The 18,581-nt window shown below is 38.0% G+C and overlaps 1 protein-coding gene across 1 annotated transcript; it reads right to left on the bottom strand.

Annotated features, from left to right (window-relative positions):
* CCT2 (chaperonin containing TCP1 subunit 2) lies at positions 1–18,581 on the bottom strand. The gene is made up of 16 exons (XM_047868025.1): positions 18,427–18,581; positions 17,619–17,693; positions 17,448–17,513; positions 16,675–16,786; positions 16,275–16,351; positions 15,856–15,968; positions 14,666–14,868; positions 13,080–13,180; positions 12,268–12,395; positions 8,672–8,775; positions 5,948–6,067; positions 5,430–5,558; positions 5,130–5,233; positions 4,753–4,852; positions 2,941–3,082; positions 1–284 (listed from the first exon to the last, which is right to left on the bottom strand). Exons 1-16 carry the CDS (start codon positions 18,427–18,429, stop codon positions 254–256), a joined length of 1,608 nt encoding a protein of 535 aa, XP_047723981.1. The 5' UTR covers positions 18,430–18,581; the 3' UTR covers positions 1–253.

Raw genomic sequence — 18,581 nt, 5'->3', positions numbered from 1 at the left:
TAATTGTTCAAATTTTTATTTTGATGCACAATATGAGAAATGAACTTTTAAATCAACTGAGTTTTATGGAAAATGAAACAGCAAATAAATTAGACCAATGTTAAAACAGATGGTCAGTTAAATGTCCAAACTTAAGGATACAAGAGCCACAGATAAACTTCAATACCACAGTCTTCTTTAACAGGTGGAAGTCTTTCAAACACAACTTTGCTATGAACTACCTGGTCCAGAGCTCAACAGCACATGGGAATGTTTAACAGGGGTGGTGATCAGGGACACGTTTCCTGCAAGGATTATAAAACAAACACTTAAGAAAAAGGCAATGATAAAAATGAAAAGCATGTAACCAAAGATTTATAGCAAATACAAACACAGCTAAATTCTTAATTTTATTAAAACCATTATAACCAATTCTCTGTAAAAAAGATGCTGTTTCTACCTCATAATTAATATCCCTCAATTATTACTATACTAGTAAGAGGACATTACAAATTTATGGAACGTGAAGACCTGTAGGTATTTAGCAATACTCTATTTCTCATCCCAACAACCTACTTAACAAATACATATTCTCCATTAAAAGGTTAATGCATGTTTTCAGCAAATGCGTTAGGGAATTCTACTACTAAATTAGTCAAAGACAAAGACAGGTACTCTTAACCACAAGTTGTATGTAGAATGACAAGACTTTGGGGCCTCCAGATTAAAAATCTCTATTTTTCTTGCTATTCTAAACGAATGAAAATAAATGCCGGTAGGTAAGCTGGGAAACTCACTAAAGTATGTCAATAGTGCCTTTCATATACATCTTAGATGTTAAACTTTTATTCTTTGGTGAGAAAACAACAAATCTCTCAGGAAGGAGGCATGGCAGAGGTACTAACAGAATTTTACTTACTGCCTGTATAAGCACTGCTTCTAAAGACAAACACAGCAATCATTCCAGAGAAGCAGACAAAGTCTAAAAACACTGAAAGAGTATACTGGGACCATATAAGGAAATAAATCTTTCAACCTTGGAAGCTTATGGGAGTAGGACTAAAGGATGCTAAAAGATGTCAATATAGGAACTTATCAAGCTGTGACAGTTCACAGGGCAACTGGTCTGGAATGGAATAAGAGTCCGCTGGTTAATAATGGGTATGAAGAGTCCCCAGACGAGTATGTTTGGGAAGGCTGAGTTAAACAAAATTATTCATGTTTCTTTACTGCAACTACTGAGAACGTCTACTAAATTTAATAGACACTTAAACCACTAAAACAGTGGTATCAGATCAAATGAGGTATGCCAAGGAACATATTACAAATGTGGTTGAGGGTGTCAAGTCATCGCAAAGATTTATGAGGGCAGGCATGATTATGTGGCCTATTAGGAAAACTTTACAGACCAGTTTCCTTTTGTTATCATTCTGCTTATTAAAGACAGTAGAAAACAGAACTGCACAACCATCTCTGCTGGCACAGCTTCCAAAACTTTCAATTTCTCCTTCCCTCACCAACTTTCCATTTCAAAATGACTGCTCATTTCCCTACCATAGAAAAACTATTTTCAGCCCAGGCCTTCTACTACACCACAGATTTAAATACCATTTCCCCCTTTTCTTTCCACATCCAAATCACTACTTTCTACTCTTTCCTCTTTCTAACAGTAATGGGATGTAATAGAAAAAAGCACTCAAGTGGATGCTGCACGATCTGCACAAAGAAATTCCTTGTACCTTAGTCCATTTAAGGTGCAATTTCCTAATGATGTTCCTACTTCCCTCCTGTTCCCAGGGATGAACTCCCCGTGCTTCCAACTAAAACCAGCACCCCCCTCTCATTCTCCCACTCCTTCTCACAGCTACTCAGTGGGCTGCTCCCTCCTTCTGCATTCATCTCCCCCTACAAGATCACTCCACATAGCACTGAACATTCACAGTAAAGACCCACACATCCTCTAGCTACCATCCCACTTCTCTGCTTCTATTCACAAGAGACTCACATAAGAGAAACTATTTCTCCCAACAAGAACCTTGGATTGGATTATCCTTCATTCCTTTTCCTTATACCTTATATGCAGCCCATCATCAAATTCTGCGGGCTCCACCTTCAAAATCTATGATCAACACCTCCTGACCACCCTCACCTCTTATCTCCTGGTGCAGGCCACCATCCCCTCTCAATTTCATGAACCACCACTTCAACAGGTAAAATTAATATTTTCATAACTACTAGTAAGAACAATTAAGTTAACTAAATCTTCAGAAGTTAAGATTTTCTGGCTAACCATTTTTTACATGAATGAGTTTCTGAAAAAATTTGACACCTTAAAAAACCTGCTGAAATGGAACATATAAGGAACTCTGGACATCATGTACTTAAGATTACCTATATGAAAAAGTGTACCAGGATAGAGGACTACAGCAGACTCATCCTGGTAAAAAGACATTCATTCTTACTACTACAGCCCTCGCCCCCATGCAGTATGGTTCTTAACCTTTCCAAGCCTGCCTCTTTATGTCAATTCTGAGAGCTCTCCTGTGTTACCTGTACCCCTCTCTTCCTGAACTTTTTTGACTTTAAGAGTTATGACTACAGATTTTAAATAACATGCGTAATACTTTTAGTTAGGCAGAAATGGCTGTATCAACTACAATTACCAAACATACCCAGTTATCTATTTTTTGCTTCTGTGTTAATTTTTTTGTAAGAGGGGCACCTAGTGGCTCAGTTGGTTGAGCATTCAACTCTTGATTTCAGCTCTGGTTATGATCTCACACATCATGGGATCAAGCCCCACACTGGGCTGCACCCTGACAGTGCAGAGCCTATTTGGGATTCTCTCTCTCCCTCTCTTTCTGCCCCTCCCTCATGTGGGCACGCTCTCTAAGTAAACATTAAAAAACAATTTTAAAAAACATTTTTTTCTAAGAAATAGCTGTTAAAGTGCTACAATACCTTGGTGCTGCTTTGATAATGTTGTCCACACGCAGAATCACCTCTGCTGCTTCAGCTGCACTCAAAAGAACTTGTCGCTTTACTTGGAAACTTTCTGTTATACCCAGTGCTGCCATATCTCCAATGGTACCTTCCTTCATATCTGAAAAAAGACACAGTATTTACTAAATAAACTACAATTGTTTTTTTTAAAAAACATGTATTTATTATTGAGAGACAGACAGACATAGAGCATGAGCAAGGGAGGGGCAGAGAGAAGGGGAGACACAGAATCTGAAGCAGGCTCCAGGCTCTGAGCTGTCAGCACAGAGCCCGACGTGGGGCTCGAACTCACCAACTGTGACATCGTGGCTTGAGCCCAAAGTCAGTCGCCCAACCGACTGAGCCACCCAGGCACCCCCAAACTACAGTTTTAGCAACTAAATTATCAAAATATCTCTAATTACTTACAACAAATAAAATTAATGTTCATGAAAAATGAGATCACAAGACCCAACCACTCAATTTAATTAGAGCATTCTCATCAGCCTATCACTCAAGGCCTTTGAGAAAATTAAAAGGTCAACTAGGTCAAATAATGGAAAATGAATATAGAACACTCAATCAGTTTTCTTTAACATTTTTAAGTTTATTCATTTGAGAGACAAACAGAAAGCAAGTTGGGGAGGGGCAGACAGAAAGGGAGAGAGAGAGAATCCCAAGCAGGCTCCACAATGTCAGCGAAGAGCCCAACACAGGGCTCGAACTAACAACCTGCAAGTTTATGACCTGAGCTGAAACCAAGAGTTGACACTTAACCAACTGAGCCACCCAGGCGCCCCTCAATCACCTATCTTTATCTACGTACATATATATACACGTGTGTATATGTACGTACATGTGTAAAATTACTGCAGGGAGCACCTGGGTGGCTTAGTCAGTTAAGCCTCCAACTCTTGCTTTCAATTCAGGTCATGATCTCATGGTTCGTAGGACTGAGCTCCATGATGGGCTCTGTGCTGACAGCATGGGGCCTGCTTGGGATTCTCTCGCTCTCAAAATAATAGTAAAAAATAAAAATAAAAGTAAAATTACTACAGAAGATGTGCTTATCACTAATTACCATGGATTCTTTTTTAAGATTTTAATTTTTAGAAGTAATCTACACCCAATGCGGGGCTCGAACTCACAACCCTGAGATCAAGAGTCACATGCTCTACCAACTGAGCCAGCCAGGTGCCCCTACCATGGACTCCTAAAACTGGAAGAGAATTTAGAAGTCATCTATTTTTCTTGTGAGAATCCCTACTTGACCTTCTGACAGATCATTTTCATTACCTCTCTTCTGCAGTGCCAGGATTATCTACCCTCTTACTATTCCTGTCTTGGACAGTTCATTGGGAAATTTTTCAATTTGAATTAAAATCTGCCCTTTTGGCCACTTTTATCTATGTATCAAAGATCCACACTCAAGAATGTCTCACAGTAAGTTTCCTAGGAGATTAAAATTGAATGTTGATTATACTATAAGAAACTTAACATTAAGTTTACACTTATTTGAAAATATTAGTACTGTTTATGTATTTCAATCTCACAGTCATAATAAACTAGTTACAAATCTTCTAATTAGTTTTATACCCTTTATGGAAAAACAGTTCTGGTAGTGTTGAGAATATGAAGTTAAACATTTTCCTAAAATATGTAACAATTACAGAGGCAAGGGCCACAGGAAACTTTTTTATGGTTATTATGAGAATTCAGCTTAAAGAAAAAAAAGAATAACTTGGTAAAGTTACTACCAAAATTACTGCAAGGTTTCATGCAATTTCTTACCCAGTCCAGCAGTTGTATTGCCTTCACTATGGGCAGCTCGGAGCTGCGCCACCAGATCTGCACTGTCATAGCCTGCGTTATCGGCGATGATAGTTGGCAACTACAAGGTGAGAAAGACAAATAGCAAATATTCTATAAGAAAGTGGATTTACTTCTAACCAGGACACCTTTTTAAAATTATACATTTAGAAACAATGTAAAATTGTTCCTTTTAATTACTGCTCATAAAAAAGATAAACTCCAGAATCAAATTTAAGTGGTGTGAACCAGTTTTCTTAATGCCAAAAAGGCACACATGTCTACGATAGGAAAATGTATTCATTTAAAAAATCATCAATACTCACAAAATGGGAGTTCAGATCTCTTTATCAACTTACCATTCTCAGTGCTTTAGCATAAGACTCCATTGCAACAGCTTCTTTGCCTGGTGTTCTACTGGCAAGCTGTGTCACAGCATGAGCCATCAGCATCTCAGAACAGCCTGCAGATTAAAATTAAATTCCAATTAAATATTTTATTTAATCTCCAAGACCCTGAATTACTGATTTCCCTTAAGATACGTCAAACGTTTTAAAATCAAACTCAAAAGTACTATATATAAACTTTCTAAAAATCATTAAAGTCAAAACCATTACTATACTTGAATAAACCACGTTCAGTATTTTTAAAACGCTTACCTCCTCCATAAACTGTTCTAGAATCCTTCACAGTTTGGGCAAGAACACAGAGAGCATCATGCAAAGATCTTTCTGCTTCATCTAAAATTTGTTGAGTGGCACCACGCAGAACAATGGTACAAGCTTCACCTAAAGTTAAAAGATAAGATTCTTAGGTCACAGTGAACACTTAGTTATAAAAAATAAGTTTGCCTTCTAATCTTTATGTAGATATTGGTTATAATTATTCTTTGGTTTTAAAAGTGGACATGTCCTCTGCTGTTGTACATTCTTTTTGCTAATAGTCCATGTTCACAGTAGTTCTAAGGTACCTAGAAAACAATCATGTTGAATATACTGTTCACAAAGGCAAGATTAACATGAGGCTTATCTCAAAAGAAACTGAGATTAATACACATCATGCCTCTCAAGAATTAAGACACATCATATTCTAGTAAATACAGTAACTACTTCTTTTAACTTCAACAGAGTCTATCAAACATTTAGGAACCTAAATCAGGATCTATATAATCACTCACCAAGTGCTACCCCAGAAAAGTGGATCAGTTTGTCTTCTCCAATCATGACTTCCTCAATAAGCTTGCAACTTCCAAGCTTCACTAGTTCTGGGTGGTCAAAGGTAGAAGCAATTTCACCACCTATGAACATAAATACACATTAATTAAATGCACAACGCATTTAAAAATCTGTTTTCCAGTAAGAACTAACGAACTGACATTTTTAAAGTTGACTGCTTACTACATGCCAAGCACTTTGAAGCACTTCACATAATCTATTTAATCTTTACAACCCTCACAAATACTGTTAGGAAATACTAAAATCGAGGCAAAGAGGTATTTAGTTTCTTGTTCAAGATTATGTAGCACTAACAAATATTGTAAAGTGGAATTCAAATCCAAGCAGTCTCTTTAGACCTGTATGTGCAGCACACTGTAAACTACTATTTCCCAAAGGTTAAACTGGGACTTTAACATCTATTTTTAAATCTGAATTTAAATTCAGATTCCCTTTTGAATCCTGTCTAGAAAACCAGTACCCTTATGATCCAATTTCTCAAAACATAAGAATATTTGACTAATTCTACTATGTCAACAGATGTAAACCTTAGAAACTGCTTAAAGGAGGACCTGATACCTGCTAATCATTACAGTAACTACAATCTCAGAAAGCCTAGAAAAAGGGAAAACGTATACTGAAAATTTCCCAGAGCAAACCTAATGAGATGTCAAAAAAAATTTTACTTTACTCCTATGTCTTATTTCTATTCCTATTTTCCCTCCATCTTCCAGGGTGTAAACTGAAAAGTTCAGCCATTTCCTTTCCTTGTTAATTAGGCAAAAGTTAAACTTCCATTTTAAAATCCCTTTCTCTACCTCACTACTCTCATCTAATAAAGTAGATTTCCTCTACCATCAACCAACCCCTCTTTTAACTCAGAATAATGGATGCTTTATATCTATTTTACAAAAAAAATTATAGAAAAAGACTCTGGGTCATTTTTATACTGATTTATACTTATCCGTACAACTGAAGTTCTTTTGACTTTTGATTGGCAAATTCCTGAGACTGCTTTGTGTTCTAGATGTGAGACACAATACATTTGGGACATCACATCCCCAAAATGAGACTAATTTGGCTTATGAGAATTTTCACTTATCTTAAATTCACTAACTTCTCTATACCGGCTTAGAAAAAATATGTATGTATATCCTTGATGTTTACGAGAACCAATTTCACACATCTTAAAAACAAGTAAGGTAAAGATAGGAGGCACCAACGGGGTAAGATCAACTTTGCAGTTGGGTGTGCTTGGTGCAGTCAATTTTCCTCTGAGTGTATGTGGCAATTTCATGTATCAAGTCCTTATGAGATCAACTTATCCTATGAATGTGCTATCATTCACATTTAATTCTTAGGTCATATCTTTAATTTTGTTATCTTAAAGGAGGAATTACACCCTAAATTTTATTACCTTAAGCATCAAGTATGTAATTGCTCTTAAAGAACTTTAAAGTAAACCTATTTCAAAGTAATTAAAGAAAGAATAAATCCATTTCAAAGTAACTAATGAAAGAAAAAAGTCTTTTTTTAGGTCGGAAGACCACACTTCTCAGAATTATTAAAAATGGCTGAAGAAGTTACTCTGACATGAAACCAATCCTACCCTTTACAATAGTTAGTATACTTTTATTTCTAATACTCATGGCACTTGAAAATTCAACATTCCTAGTGCCTTTACATCTCAAACCCCTCTCCTTAAATTCTCATTGCCAGATCCCAAACCACCTTTCCAACATATTCATTTATTTTCAAGGGCCTAAAAATTAGAGAATAAAGGTTGCTACACTTACGTCTTTAAGGTTACTTTAAAAACTATTATCCCAACATAAACAAATTACACTCTGTCATTTTGATGTAGATGTGATCTTACTCATAAATATATTTTTATTCCACACAACTGGGATTATGAAACTCATACCTCTACCGAAGCATATTAGAGTATACGAAACTTTTCATTATTCATTGCTGAATTGTTTTCACACTTAGTTCAACATTGATTCCTTCCACAAATTTAAATGAATTAACAAAAACAATGTGCAAGCACTTGACCCACTCTCTGACATATAGTTAAATGTTCAATAAAGGTTATTATTGTAACTTACTACCACACAGGGCACAAAGCATTGGACTACTCACCACTAAAAATAAACTAAATAAAACCAAACACTCCTTTTTTAAGTTTTTGTTTCTTTAGGTATAGAACAATGGTCCTGTGGGTTTGTGAGAAAAGATCTAGTATCTTTAAAACAATGTAACAAAAAAAGAGAGGGCAAACCTAGCATATAATTTGGTATATAGTAAAATAACATAACTAAAGATGTCAAAAAACCATAAATCAGATTTCAGAATAATGGTTTATTTTCTAAGCCCCCTAAAGGTACTTCTTTATACTCTCAGCAATAAGTTCCATACACTAACATTTAATAAATCCAAGAGCGATTAGTGTTTGTTAGAAATTAATGCCTTTTAGGGCGCCTGGGTGGCTCAGTTGGTTAAGCTCTTCCTTTTTGCTCAGGTCATGATCTCAAGGGTTGTGAGATCAAGACCTGCATCGCGCTCTACACTGACCTCACGGAGCCTGTTTGGGATTTTCTCTCTGCCTCTCTCCCTTTATCAAAATAAACTTAAAAAAATAAATAAAATAAAGAAAGAAAAAAGAAATTAATGCCTTTTTCCCATACCTGTGACAAGAGCTAAGCGTTCCACACCCGCAAAATCTGCATGTTCAATAGCCATAACACCAGCAGCACCAAAGAGCTGTTCAGGATAATTATAAATTAACTGCCTATAAATAAAATAAAAATATTGTTCAAAACTGTTATTTCACAAGTCTAAAATTCAACAGACTAAAAAACATGGAACCATTTTTACCTCACCAATACAAATTTTACCGTATCTTCCGTACGCAATAATTTATAAATTATAAAACTTAGTGCATTCATGCTAGTACTGAAAACAGGTATTTTATATTGTTAACTAATAGGATAAACTAGACCCATGATTCTGAAAAGTAATGTAGCAAAAAATGCATCAAAAACCACTTCAGGGGTGCCCGGGTGTCTCAGTCAGTTAAATATCCAACTTCGGCTCAGGTCATGATCTCACAGTTCCTGAGTTTGAGCCCCACACTGGGTTCTGTGCTGACAGTGGGAGCCTAGAGACTGCTTCACATTCTGTGTCTCCCTCTCTCTCTGCCTGCCCTTTTTCCCTCTCTCTCGAAAATAAATAAGCATTAAAAAAAAAACTTAAAAACAAACAAAAAAAACCATGTCAATGTTCACATGCTTTAATTCCACTCCTGAGGCTCTACAGTAGGAACATAAATTTAGATATTAAAAGATTCTGGGGTGCCAGGTGGTTCAGTCAGTTAAGCACCTGACTTCAGCTGAGGTCATGATCTCACAGTTCGTGGGTTCGAGCCCTGCATCAGGCTCTGCACTGACAGCTCAGAGCCTGGAGCCTGCTTCGGATTCTGTGTCTCCCTCTCTCTCTGCCTCTCCCCCTCTCATGCTCTGCCTTTCAAAAAAAAAAATAAATAAATGTTAAAAGATTTTAATGATATTTGTAAAAAAATTTTTAGAGAACAGCAAAACCTGCCAATGACCTTAATGTTCACTGGGGAGTGTTTGTGCAGATCTCAATTTACCAGTTATGAGAACTTTGTAATTTTAAAAATATATTAGATTGAAAAAAAAACCAAGTTACAAAAATTTACAGCATGCCATTGTAAGTAAGTGAAAAACTGAAGCTAGAACACTACACACACAGATCAGCTTAATAAAAGAATTTCAGGAAGGTCAGACCCTAGACTCTGTTCCTTCTTTATACGTTTCTATTTTCCAAAATGAGATTTTTTTAAAGTTTGTTTTGAGAGAGAGAGGGTGCACAAGCGGGGTAGAGGCGGAGAGAGGAGAGAGGGGAGAGAGAATCTCAAGCAGGCTCCACACTGTCAGCGCAGAGCCCAATGTGGGGCTCGAATTCATAATATGTGAGATCACCACCCAAGCTAAAACCAAGAGCAAGGCCCTTAACCAACTGAGCCACTCAGGTGCCCCAATGGGGTATTATTTTTCTATCAGGAGTATAAAAAGGAGATGTTTAAAAGTTTGAAACTTAATTAAAAAAAAAAAAGGCTAAAAAAAGTTTTAAAAATAATCATTATAAAGCACTGTTACACAAAATGCATGTTCTCAGATTCACAGATCACACAGAAGTTTACAAACTTCTTTTTAAAAAGCCCACAAGCGTGCCTGGGTGACTCAGTGGGTTAAGCATCTGACTCTTCATTTGGGCTCAGGTCATGATCTCACATTTGTGAGATCAAGCCCAGCATGGGGCTCTATGCTAGTGGCATGGAGCCTGCTTGGGATTCTCTCTGTCTCCCTTGCACATGCTCTAACAATATAAACATTAAAACAAACAAAAAAAGCCCACAAACATCTGGCCTAGAACAATTATTTTTCATCAAATATTAACTGTCAAAGTTAACCAAAGTTCACTGACAGAAACATGTTGTTCCTCTTGGCATTTTCACCATTTAAAACAATCCAAGGGAGCCAACCAGAGGGAAAATTAGGTACATTAGAGGCCCTGAGGTGGGAATGAGCAAACTGAATTCAAAGCAGTGGTTTTAGGCCCCCTGAACCTGGAAGAGAATAGAGGACTCCTTGCCAAAACTCCAGTCTAGAGTTCTTGCCTCTAGGCCTTGCCAGGAAATGGCCCTCACTACTACTGGATCCTACATGTTTGGCCCTATAACATCAGGGCCCCAAAGATGGAAGCTGGTCTGAGAGCCATGGAAGCAAGCTACGGGGCCCGGAGTGCCTGCCATCTGGTCACTGATTCCATTTTACGCTGCCTCAGACCACTGGAGTGGATAGAGTCATGACTTTTTATTGACTCTTTTCTAGTTTTACTCAAAAAAAAATTTCCATTGCCTTTGTGGGGGGAAAAAAACCCAAAAATGCCTTAGACACTAACAATTAAGAATACACGGGGAAAGGCGCCTGGGTGACTCAGTCAGTTAAGCATCCAACTCTTGATTTCAGCTCAGGTCATGACCTCACAGTTCATGGGTTTAAGCCCCACCTTGGACTCTGTGCTGACAGCACTGAGTCTACTTGGGATTCTCTCCCCCACCTTGCCCCTTCCCTGCGTGCATGCTCTCTCAAAATAAATAAACTTTGACAAAAAAAGAATACACAGAAGAAGTGTACACATACTTTTTCACAGAAATTAAAGAAAACAGATGCCTGAGTGACTCAGTTAAGTGCCTGACCCTTGACTTCAGCTCAGGTCATGATCTCACAGTTCATGAGTTCAAGCTCCACATCAGACTCTCAGCATGGAGACTGCTTGGAATTCTGTCTCCTCTCTCTCTGTCCCTCCCTACCTTACTTATGCACAAGCATGCACTCTCTCAAAAACAAACTTTAGGGTGCCTGGGTGGCTCAGTCGGTTAAGCATCCAACTTCAGCTCATGTCACTCTCTCATGGTTCGTAAGTTCGAGCCCTGATCGGGTTCTGTGCAGACAGCTTGGAGCCTGGAGCCTGCTTTGGATTCTGTGTCTCCCTCTCTCTGCCCCTCCCCTGCTTGTGCTCTCTTTCAAAGATAAACATAAAAAAAAATCAAAATACATGATTTTAAAAAACACAAGACAAAATTCTTATCTAAAACTTGGTCTCTTCATTCTTGTTTTCTTTGGTATTAATTTTTTGCCACTTCAAACTCTCATCCTTTGATATGGGAATTGAACCTCTCCACCAGATATACATATCACACACAATTAGTCCAAAACTCTAAAACTGTAACTGTCAAATCAAAAAACTATTTTGTGGGGCGCCTGGGTGGCTCAGTCGGTTGAGCATCCGACTTCGGCTCAGGTCATGATCTCACAGCTCGTGAGTTCGAGCCTCGCATCAGGCTCTGTGCTGACAGCTAGGAGCCTGGAGCTTGCTTCTGATTCTGTGCCTCCCTCTGTCTCTGTCCCAACCCACTCGCATTCTGTCTCTGTCTCTCAAAAATAAACAAACATCAAAAAACTTTTTTTTTTTAACTATTTTGTTATTAATAAAAAAAGGTTTAGTAAAGTGTATTAACATAAAACGTCACCAAAATCATAATAAAAGTGCCTTGCCATAAAACTCTAATTATATTCAGAAAAAACACGTTTCTAAATAACAAGTCACTAATTCAATAGTAAGTATTTCCATAAGCCTTCAAAGACATAAATCATGTATTACATTATAACTATTGTTAGCAAAACCACATACAGACCTGTTAATAAAGCAATTTATCCCATGCTTAAGAATACGTTCAACTTTCTCCTTCATTTTTTCCTTTTCTGCATGTTCTATTTCAGCCACTTTTGCTGTAGAATCAACTCTTACCCTGGAACCAAATATCTAAAACAAAGGAAAGCATAAAAACAACACTTAAGAGTCTCAACAGGGGCGCCTGGGTGGCGCAGTCGGTTAAGCGTCCGACTTCAGCCAGGTCATGATCTCGCGGTCCGGGAGTTCGAGCCCCGCGTCGGGCTCTGGGCTGATGGCTCGGAGCCTGGAGCCTGTTTCCGATTCTGTGTCTCCCTCTCTCTCTGCCCCTCCCCCGTTCATGCTCTGTCTCTCTCTGTCCCAAAAATAAATAAACGTTGAAAAAAAAAAAATTTAAAAAAAAAAAAAAAGAGTCTCAACATAAACATTTTCACATAAATACACTGAAATTATGTTTGGATACATTCATATATATTCTAGGTTTTTTAAGTGCAAGTGATTCCCAGCCTGAGTTTATTTTATTTTTTTTGGAAAGTAAACTTCTTACTTTTATTTTTTTTGTATTATTTTGCTTTTATTAGTTTATTTTTATTTTTTTTCAATATATGAAATTTATAGTCAAATTGGTTTCCATACAACACCCAGTGCTCATCCCAAAAGGTGCCCTCTTCAATACCCATCACCCACCCTCCCCTCCCTCCCACCCCCCATCCACCCTCAGTTTGTTCTCAGTTTTTAAGAGTCTCTTATGCTTTTCCCAGCCTGAGTTTATAAAGCAGCTAACAATTAGAATTCCAAGAAATGTAGTTAACATACCTTTATTTTATCTGTATCCATACCCGTGTTTGCAATAAGAATTTTAGCATTTTCAATTCGCTTTGGTTGATTTACTCCAATTTTTTTATCCAACAGAAAGCCTACAATACAGAATACTGTATTAAATACTTCAAAGCTATATTGATAAATCTTCTATAGATGTCTGCTTTATCAAATTACTTTCAAAGAATTTGAGTCCAATTCTTCAAGCTCCTAGAACCTATAAAGCATTCCATTAAAGCAGTGATCATAAAAATCAATTTAGCAGGTGGAAATGTAAGAGTACAGCATAAACTTTAAGAATAAACACAGTATTTTGAAACTTTTGTTCCACATATATACAAAATATGCAGATGTGGATTACAACATAATGCTAATAAATCCACTTTCATTCCTTTAAAGCCAACACAACAGAAAAACTGAGGATTCAGAAAAACAAGGTATTGCTAGAGATTACTAAACTTTTTGAAGCACTGAAGCCGGTTAAGAAAATGAGAAAGTCATGTATAATGGACTCAGACAAACCTGCCCCAATCATACTCATGCTGCTTACAGGCTATGTACACACTCTTGGACAAATTAATCAACCTTAGCTAGTCATCTGTAAAACAGGAGTATCACCAGTGGCACACATGCTCGTTTCCAGCCTAGAGAGGCCTGATGATTTGGAACTCTCTCTCCAAGCTTCTTTTAGAGCATGCATAACTTTTACCTTTTCCATTTTCATGTTGGGTTTTCCACCCTATTAAGATGAACCTAATTCTCAATCACTGGGTCAACAACATAATGAGGGATAAATAAAATTTTAAGTTAAATTCCTATTAGAATGCTTGGCACAGAACATTCAAGAATGTAGCATTCAAGATGGTAGCTATCTTTGTTTTCATTATCCTTACCTACCCATTAGCCTCTTTTAGAAATGCTACACAGCCCTCATAGATAAATTCAACACAGAGTATTTTCAGAATTGTTACTGCCTTGAAATACAAATGACTATAAATGAAGTACGAAAAACTGGTAAAACACAACTTGTTCCTGTTTCTCCTCTATAGAAGAGAACGCCTACACATTCCACTCCAGAAGTCATTTTGTGAAGTAAATACAATGTAAAGATGTTTTGAAAAATTCATACTCTAAGAACAAAATACACTATTAGTAAGAAAATAGCAATTGCTAAGACTTCTGTATCACTTTAAAAAACACCAGCAACTATACCCTCAATACCTACACCAACTAAATGATATGACTTAACACAAACCCTTCCTGGAAAAAGTGCTATTTCAGAGTAGCTGATTTCCACTAAGACTACAATTTCTCTTTATTAGAAACTACAAGTAATAACTTCTTGGCATAAGTAAAACCTAGAGATTATCAAAGAAATGCTGGGATGGAGTGAGACGAAGCACAGTTACACATAATAAATGGATCAGAATGACAAAAATGGTTATTATATTATTTGTATTCTTAAAGACAAGTTTTCTGGCTTTGTGAAGTGTCACTAGTCCTGACTAGCTAAAAACAGGACTCGCTATTTAGCCCTCAACATCTGATCAAACCTTGTTTTCCCATATTTAACATATACATACCTTCATCTAAATAGGAATCTGCCAGACTTCCTCCTAGCTTCTTGATGACATGAATTGCCTCCAAATTACCAGAGCCTTTCAGTCTGAGAACAGCTTCTACAGCTAACTGAGTAAAGTGGTCTTTGTGATGAGTAAGAAGTTTTGAGGATAATGTTGTTCCTGCAATGTTCATTAAATCCTGACGGAACTTAACTTCGTCAGAACTAAAAAAACAAAAAACAAAAAAAAAGAAGACTCATGCCTGTTCTTGAAATGCTTCTCCAAAGATATCAATCCTATTTTTCTTTTTGAAATTTATCCAAATAGGTGTCAGTAGATCATTTCACCCCAGTTAGGGCTCTAAGCCACAGAAAAAGAATTAGAGCTTACCACCAATAATCAAGAAATGCAAAATTAAAAGTTACTAATTTCCCACCTATCTGGCAAAATACCAAAAAACAAATAAGCCAACAAAAAAATAGCAAATGCTCCAAGAGCATGGAAAAATAGGTATTGCTATACAGATATTGGGAGTGAGAATTAATGTTTTCTAGAGAGTTACTTGTAAATAAAAATGCCTTAAAATACACATATACCTTTGGACCCACCAATTATACTTCTTGAAACATTTTTTTAGGAAAGAGATTTGTCACATTACTATAAAACTAAAAATTATCAATCAAAACACAGATTTCCAAACACAAATAGATAAATTATACTATAATCAAATGCATACCTCTATTAAAACTAATAATGCAGAAAATACTAACACTCAGAAATATCCTTATTATTCAACTAAGTTAGAAGCTGTAAAATTCTCTACACGATACTATTTGTTTCTGTGTGTTGTGTGATTATATACACAGGAAACTGGAAACCCAGCCTGTATGTGAAGCGTAACATGGAGGGTTTGTTTTGTTATCAGGGCAGGATGAGGCAACAGGGTCATGTTTGTAAATGCTTTTATTCTCCAGACTTTCTGTATGGAGCATATTTTGAAAAGAATGTTAAGGGGCACCTGGGTGGCTCAGTCAGTTAAACATCTGACTCCTGACTTTGGCTCTGGTCATGACTTCACGGTCATGAGACTGAGCCCTGAGTCAGGCTCAGTGCCAAGCATGAGCCTGCTTGTAAGATTCTCTAAATCTCTCAAAAATAAACAAAGAAGAAATGTTAAATACTTAAAAATAGCATTATTTTGGTATACCAACCCATGATCAACTGCAGAATTCAACAGAGCCTGTCTTGCCGCCTTTGTGGCTTCTCTCCAACCAGCAATGATGGTCTGTGGGTGAATCTTTTTTGCAATTAAAGATTCTGCTTCCTATTAATAAAGAACAGAAAACATTCATCAACAGTAAAGACATAAAGGGGTTCCTGGGTAGCTCAGTCAGTTAAGCATCTAACTCTTGATTTCAGCTCAGATCATAATCTCCTGGTTCATGGGACTGAGCCCCACTTTGGGCTCTGCTCTGTCACCAGAGCCTGCTTGCAATTCTCTCTCTCCCCCACCCTTGCTCATGTGCATGCACGCTCTCTCAAAACAAATAAACTGAAGCAGGACCCAATGACTTCCGGTCCAAGAGCAAAAAACAATAAAAGAAGGTTGAAGTTGCTCAGATATTCTTACCCTTAGCAATTCTGCTGCTAACACAGTAACAGAGGTAGTGCCATCACCAACTTCATCATCTTGAACCCTTGACATATCTACAAAAAGGAAGCTATAGTTACTAGCTCATTCTTATGAGATTCTGCATTCTAAATTACTTCTCCATAGCTTACCTAATTCTCTAAACATACCCACCACCAATCTGAATCTCACTTATCTAGGTTTCCTCACCTGACAAACTCTGGAAATTCTCAGTCTGAAATGTTTTATCATTAATAAAATGCATGGTACTCCAGAAGCTTGTAATAATGATAACAATTAAAAAGTAGACATCAATTAATCACAAGTATAGTTCATCAACACAACCTATTTAAAAATGTGTTTCAAAATGTTAACGAAACCTTATCATCCTCATACTCACCAACTAAAACTTTAGCTGCTGGGTTGTCCACACCAATGTTTTTTAGAATAGTTGCACCATCATTGGTTACCATGAGAGAGGCATCTCGTCCACTGCTTAGTAGAATTTTATCCTAAAAGGAATAAATAATAAATATGTGGTTCAAGATATAAATATATCTGGAAAAATGCATGGGTCAACCCGTATTCTCATATACTGTTAATGTGTAAATACTCTGGATGGCTATTTGGCAGTATCCATTCAAATTTTTCAATGCATACACTCCATAAGCAAATCCTGGTGTCTACCTCTAAAAACACTAGAACAGGGAAATATTAACAAGGTTGTCTCAGCATTGTAATAGCAAAAACAATGGAAGCAAACTAAATGTCCCTCAATGTGGTCATAAATAAAATTTAAACATTAATGCTGAAAGGAATTTTAAAAAGCTACCTACAGATAAAGTACACACGCGTAGTGCCTGTGATAAAACAAAATATATGCAACAAAACACATAACGCACAGATAAATCTAAAATATATTGGGAAGACTTACATCCAGATATAACAGTGGTTGTCACTGGGGAGAGGATCCAGGATGGTGATCCAAGGGAACTTTAGCTTTATAAGCACTGCTTTCATTTTTAGCAAGAAGAATATATCCACATCTTACGTGTGTAATTAAGAGTTAACTTTCCAGCATTAAAAAGCACCCCCCAAATTGACTTATTAATTGTATTTCCACCAACGGCTCTAAAACAATATCAAAACATAAAAATTCCTAGTTTTCCTTACCATGCCCTTAGGTCCCAAGGTGCTCTTTACCAAGTCTCCAATAGCGATGGCACCAATAAAAGAGGACTGGAGTAAAAATCAGAGATTGAAGGGAAGAAGAATCAATTTTACAATCTTAAAAATTCAAAAAGTACAATCGAATCCTTAAAAGAATGGGAGAACAAGGCTTACCAGCCGAGCGGTCTCTGCCCTCTCTTCATCAGCTCCAGCCTTGAAGATGTTAACAGGTGCGAGGGAAAGGGACGCCTAAAAAGGAAAATCAACAATCAGTTTGAATACCAATATTTAACAGGTATATTCAGATGCATGGAGATAAAATATGCAGATATTAAAGACAAGTTTAATTTACAGCATAACATACTTTTCCAAAACAGTGACGTTCTCCATCACTGGGGCATTAAGGGGGGAGTGAGGGACTTATGCAAGCTGCACGGCAAGACGACCTTGCTTTTGGGATCTACTAGGGCTCTGCAAGTAAAAATTCTATACCAAAGAGACTGTTAAACATGGCAAGACTTAAAATGGTTTTAAGCTAAGCATAAAGCAGGCAAGAGACTAGCTCAACAACCGCCCAGTGGACGAGGCAACGCGGTCGACCCGCCTCCATCTTCACCGTCCGGTCCCTCCAGCCCGGTCGCCATAGGCTCCTCCCCAAGAGAGGGCGCGGCCTGCCGCGCCGACCCGCCTGGGGCACTAGAAATTTCTTCGCTTGGGTTGAGCCCCGGGCCCCGGGTTCTGGTACTGCGGAGAGGCCTAGTAGGCCCAAGACGCTGGCATGGAGGCCCGCCCCTCCCCCTGCTAGGCATGGAGGGCTTCACCGGCGGGCCCAGGCCACACGCCGCGGCCCGCGCCATGTGCGGCGGCCTAAGGAGACAGACACAAGGAGTCCGCGGCAAAGGGAAAACAGAGGGGACAGCGAGGCGGCAGGGCACGGCGGGACGTGGCGGGGCTTAGACAGGGCTAGTGGGGCCAGACTCACCATGGTTCCGTGGAGTTCGGCACACACGCTAAACCCTCACAGCTCACGCCCGGGACCGGAGGTAAGAGAAGCCGGAAATGACGGCACACGCTCTACTGCAGGGGGCGGAGCTCCGACCAGCGCGAAGCTCGGGCCAGGCGCCGCCAGCTGGAGCA

This window comes from Prionailurus viverrinus, chromosome B4 (assembly GCF_022837055.1).
Source record: "Prionailurus viverrinus isolate Anna chromosome B4, UM_Priviv_1.0, whole genome shotgun sequence".
NCBI classification, from domain to species: domain Eukaryota; kingdom Metazoa; phylum Chordata; class Mammalia; order Carnivora; family Felidae; genus Prionailurus; species Prionailurus viverrinus.
Note: the sequence above shows the minus strand (reverse complement) of the source record. Positions and strands in the feature narration are given on the sequence as shown.